We start from the raw sequence: 5,000 nt of genomic DNA on the forward strand, positions 1-5,000 counted from the left end.
AGTGCCTCTCCCCAATTTCAGCAGTGCCACTCCCCAATTTCAGGAGTGCCTCTCCCCAATTTCTGAAATGCCTCCCCCCAATTTCAACAGTGCCACCTCCCAATTTCAGCAGTGCCACTCCCCAATTTCAGCAGTGCCCCTCCCCAATTTCAACAGTGCCACCTCCCCAATTTCAGCAGTGCCTCTCCCCAATTTCAGCAGTGCCACTCCCCAATTTCAGCAGTGCCATCACCCAACTTCGGCAGTGCCTCTCCCCAATTTCAGCAGTGCCATTTCCCCAATTTCAGCTGTACCACTCCCCAATTTCAGGAGTGCCACTCCCCCGATCCAGGATCAAGCCCACGACCCGGAACGCGTATATTCACGTGAGCCGCAACACTTTAGACATTTATATTCAACAAATGCTGATCAGACCAGACCAGTAAAACGAATGGCCCAAAACTTTTCAACGTCCCTGAGTATAATTGATGATGCCCCAACCCCCTCTCCATCCCCTCACCCACAGTCAAATGGGCTAACCAACACCACCCCATCCCACCCTTCACCCTCACCAACCCCCCTCCTCCATCACCCTCATCAACCCCCCTCCTCCATCACCCTCATCAACCCCCCTCCTCCATCACCCTCATCAACCCCCCTCCTCCATCACCCTCATCAACACCCCTCCTCCATCACCCTCACCAACCCCCGTCCTCCATCACCCTCACCAACCCCCTCCTCCATCACCCTCACCAACCCCCCTCCTCCATCACCCTCACCAACCCCCTCCTCCATCACCCTCACCAACCCCCCTCCTCCATCACCCTCACCTACCCCCCTCCCCCTCCTTTGCGTGCGTTCTCTAAGGTTGGGGGGCTGGGGGGGGTTAGGGAGACGAAGAATAAAAGAAATATACGAAATGGAAAAAAGAAACTATATATATATATATATATATATATATATATATATATATATATATATATATATATATATTTTTTTTTTTTTTTTTTCGTATGAGTCCACGGGGAAAATGAAACACGGTATAAACACTGAGGTCAGGGTTCGTATTAGGTTGATTTTCAATTTTTTTTTATTCTCTCTCTCTCTCTCTCTCTCTCTCTCTCTCTCTCTCTCTCTCTCTCTCTCTCTCTCTCTCTCTCTCAGCCACTGACCGCTGCAAGGCAGAGTTCACCCAGCTTGAGACATGACCACCTCAAGAATTGATGAAAAAAAACAAATTTGGACAAGAGTTGAACACACCTCTGAGCTCCTTCGTGTGTGTGTGTGTGTGTGTGTGTGTGTGTGTGTGTGTGTGTGTGTTCGTGTGTGTGTGTGTTCGTGTGTGTGTGTGTGTGTGTGTGTGTGTGTGTGTGTGTGTGTGTGTGTGGTGTTCGTGTGTGTGTGTGTGTGTGTTCACGAGTACAGATTCATTTGCGACACAGAAATCTACGACAAGGTCTATGTCTGACTGACCCCGTGTATCTACATTCTGTAGCACATACGGGTCACAGAATCTGTATATATATATATATATATATATATATATATATATATATATATATATATATATATATATATATATATATATATATATATATATTATCCCTGGGGATAGGGGAGAAAGAATACTTCTCACGTATTCCCTGCGTGTCGTAGAAGGCGACTAAAAGGGAAGGGAGCGAGGGGCTGGAAATCCTCCCCTCTCGTTTTTAATTTTCCAAAAGAAGGAACAGAGAAGGGGGCCAAGTGAGGATATTCCCTCAAAGGCTCAGTCCTCTGTTCTTAACGCTACCTCGCTAACGCGGGAAATGGCGAATAGTATGAAAAAAAAAAAATATATACATATATATATATATATATATATATATATATATATATATATATATATATATATATATATATATAACTGAAAGACACAGTCCAGGATTTTCCCTTCCCCAGTCCTTCCCTGGAAACACACGTTCTCTTAGGTAAGGTTTTGTTTTTCTGCCAGGAGCAGAGTAAATCGTTCCCCTTTCTTCCTTCCCTCCCTCGTTGAACACTTGCAGCTGGGGGCACCCTCTTCCCTTCAACACTCGTCTCTTTACGAGCACTTCATGCTGGGGGGATGAATATATATGTATATATATATATATATATATATATATATATATATATATATATATATATATAGAGAGAGAGAGAGAGAGAGAGAGAGAGAGAGAGAGAGAGAGAGAGAGAGAGAGAGAGATACACTGTCCATGCACAGGTCTAAAAGAATACGCCCTTATTGTGACCATCTGGTGGTTCGAGGCGGCGAGCGAAAGAGGTAGATCATAAAGGCCAATCCTCGTCTGGCTCGTCATAAACCAAGGGAAGCAGCGGACACTCCACACCCCCTCCCCCCGTCACCACGCCGCTGTTGAGGGTTCCGAACCCGTGGCGCCCGTGAGACAAGGCAGCAGGCGTCCCTGGTGACCAGTGGTGAGAGATAGATAGATAGATAGATAGATAGATAGATAGAGAGAGAGAGAGAGAGAGAGAGAGAGAGAGAGAGAGAGAGAGAGCCACACCAGATCATTGTGTGTTGCACACGTCCTGCGCGCGAGGGTTCGTAGCCTTTGACTCTGGCCTTCTAAGGGCCAAAGGGCCAAGGGTTAAGAGGAGGTGTATAAGGGCGCCCATCTTACTCAGGGCTCGTAGCGTCTTGCCTTCTTGGGGATGGGCGAGGCATCGGGCCAAGAGAGGGTTAAAGCTGAGAGAGAGAGAGAGAGAGAGAGAGAGAGAGAGAGAGAGAGAGAGAGAGAGAGAGATGGGGGGGGGGGGGGGGATGCGGGTTATGCCAAGGTGGTGAAGAAGAACCAATCACCGTATCGGATGCCGATGGCTGCCCACCAATCAGAATGCCTGGATGGTGATGACAGAGTGCCGCGCCGCCAATCACACAGTCGGATGAGGGATAATAGGGTGGCTGCGGGGGGGGGGAGGGGGGGGGGTGGTTTGGACGACTAATGAGGGTGCTTGGACGATGGTGTTGAGGAGGAAGGGGGGGGGGGGGGTGCAAGCACACTCCTGGTGCTTTGATGGCGGATTAGAGCAGTGTGTGTGTGTGTGTGTGTGTGTGTGTGTGTGTCGTGGACGAATGTTAGTGTAAGGGAGAGGTCAGAGTGAGAGAGAGAGATAGAGAGAGAGAGAGAGATGAGAGAGTGTCAACACCTTCTTCAGGTGTTTAGAATAATTATGACCTTACGCTTTCTCACTACCCACACACATATGCCTCTTTGTCACTAATCAAGGGGTAATTATGAATTAAAATATAGGTATATGACCTCATTACCCAGTGAACCTCCTCATTTATGAGTGTATCATCCTTACTCACATGATCCTCGCCCTCATAACACACTCAACTCGCACCAGACCAGCCCTGAACCCATTGCAATAAATAATTCAATTACTCATGACTTCTCCCGCATGTACCAAACACCATTTTAAAGGATCAAGATGCATTACACATATGACAGATACATCAGCAATAGTCGAATGGTAAATACGAGAGGAGCACATTAGCCAAAGATAAACACATTGCGAGACACAGTGTCTTGTGTGTGTGTGTGTGTGTGTGTGTGTGTGTGTGTGTGTGTACACTTGGCTGGGAGGAGTTTAAATTTTGGGTAGCTCTTGGGTTTGTTATCACACTGGTAATCATGTTTGATGTCTCTTGAGAAGATGTGTTGAGGGAGTGGGGTGGCTCTGTGCTTTAAACTCGACGAAAGTTATCATAATTATCGTTATTATTACTATCATTATTACTTTATTTGAAAAGATTAAATAGGTATCTGGAGATCTTGTTAAGAAATAAAGATAGGAAGTAATGAATTTATTGCCATCAATAAGAGTATAGGATTAAATACAAATTATCTTTACTACTTGAGTACTTTACTTCCTCATTAAGTGAATCGAATAAAGTAATAGTAACTAAATTCCTCTCCTGAAACTTTTATCTTTTTACTCATCGACTGAAGCAAGTTTCACCTATGATAACTGAAACAGCCGTTTTTGGGAAACGTAAATGAAACGTGGCCAAACAGTGATTTACACACTGTGTAAAAAGAATAAGGAGTGGGAGAGAGTGGTTGATATTTACAGGTGTAAATGGCATGTAAACGGCTTAGTTTTCAGAAGAAAAAAAGTAGATATACGATAGATTGATTGACACGGCCTGTCAAACACCCAGACCATCCATATACAAGGGTCGTACCGTTGTGTTCAAGGGTCTTACCGTTGTGCTCAAGGGTCGTACCGTTTGTTCAAGGGTCGCACCGTTGTGTTCAAGGGTCGGACCGTTGTGTTCAAGGGTCGTACCGTTGTGTTTAAGGGTCATACCGTTGTGTTCAAGGGTCGCACCGTTGTGTTCAAGGGTCGTACCGTCGTGTTCTATGAGGGTCGTACCGTCGTGTTCTATGGCGGGTCGTACCGTCGTGCTCGAGGGTCATACCGTCATGTTCAAGGGTCGTACCGTCATGTTTGAGAGTCGTAACGTCGTGTTCTATGGCGGGTCGTACTGTCATGTTCAAGGGTCGTACCGTCGTACCTAAAGGTCGTGTTAACTTACCTAGGCAGCAGACGACCAGGCAGATGGAAAGGCTCTTGGCTTCCCTCATCTTACTCTCTTGAGGTCGTCCTGGCGACGTACGACCACCTCCCTCAAGTCGTATATGTATCCATGCATATATACATACATACGACTCCTCCCTTGTGAACCCGACTTCTTTTTTCTTTATTTTCAAAGACTCTATCAAAAGGAAATTCTTGGAACACGTATTTTCCAAATAGACTTCCAAGATGTTAGAAACTCAGTAGTTTAATTTCATATTAATATATTTTTTCTCTCTCTCTCTTCATCCATCTTAACTGTTCTTTCTAAGTATTTAGTTTTGTCCACTAAGGCTGCGAAGGATTGACCTGGTATAGGAAATAATAGAAAGTCTGTAATATATCTGTGATGACAGCCACAGATATATATATATATATATATATATATA

General features: G+C 45.2%; 1 protein-coding gene and 1 long non-coding RNA gene across 2 annotated transcripts in view; one reads left to right on the top strand and one right to left on the bottom strand.

The window, feature by feature from the left end:
- LOC139765516 (uncharacterized) overlaps positions 1 to 5,000 on the top strand; it is a 78,510-nt gene that overhangs the window by 38,847 nt on the left and 34,663 nt on the right. The window lies entirely within an intron of this gene.
- Positions 1 to 5,000, bottom strand: part of LOC139765406 (protein turtle homolog A-like) — a 22,132-nt gene that overhangs the window by 16,292 nt on the left and 840 nt on the right. The window contains exon 2 of the mRNA XM_071692764.1: positions 4,571 to 4,920. Coding sequence (XP_071548865.1) covers positions 4,571 to 4,619 — 49 coding nt within the window. The 5' untranslated portion in view covers positions 4,620 to 4,920. The remainder of the gene's footprint in view (positions 1 to 4,570; positions 4,921 to 5,000) is intronic.

This window comes from Panulirus ornatus, chromosome 55 (genome assembly GCF_036320965.1).
Source record: "Panulirus ornatus isolate Po-2019 chromosome 55, ASM3632096v1, whole genome shotgun sequence".
Taxonomy (NCBI): Eukaryota; Metazoa; Arthropoda; class Malacostraca; order Decapoda; family Palinuridae; genus Panulirus; species Panulirus ornatus.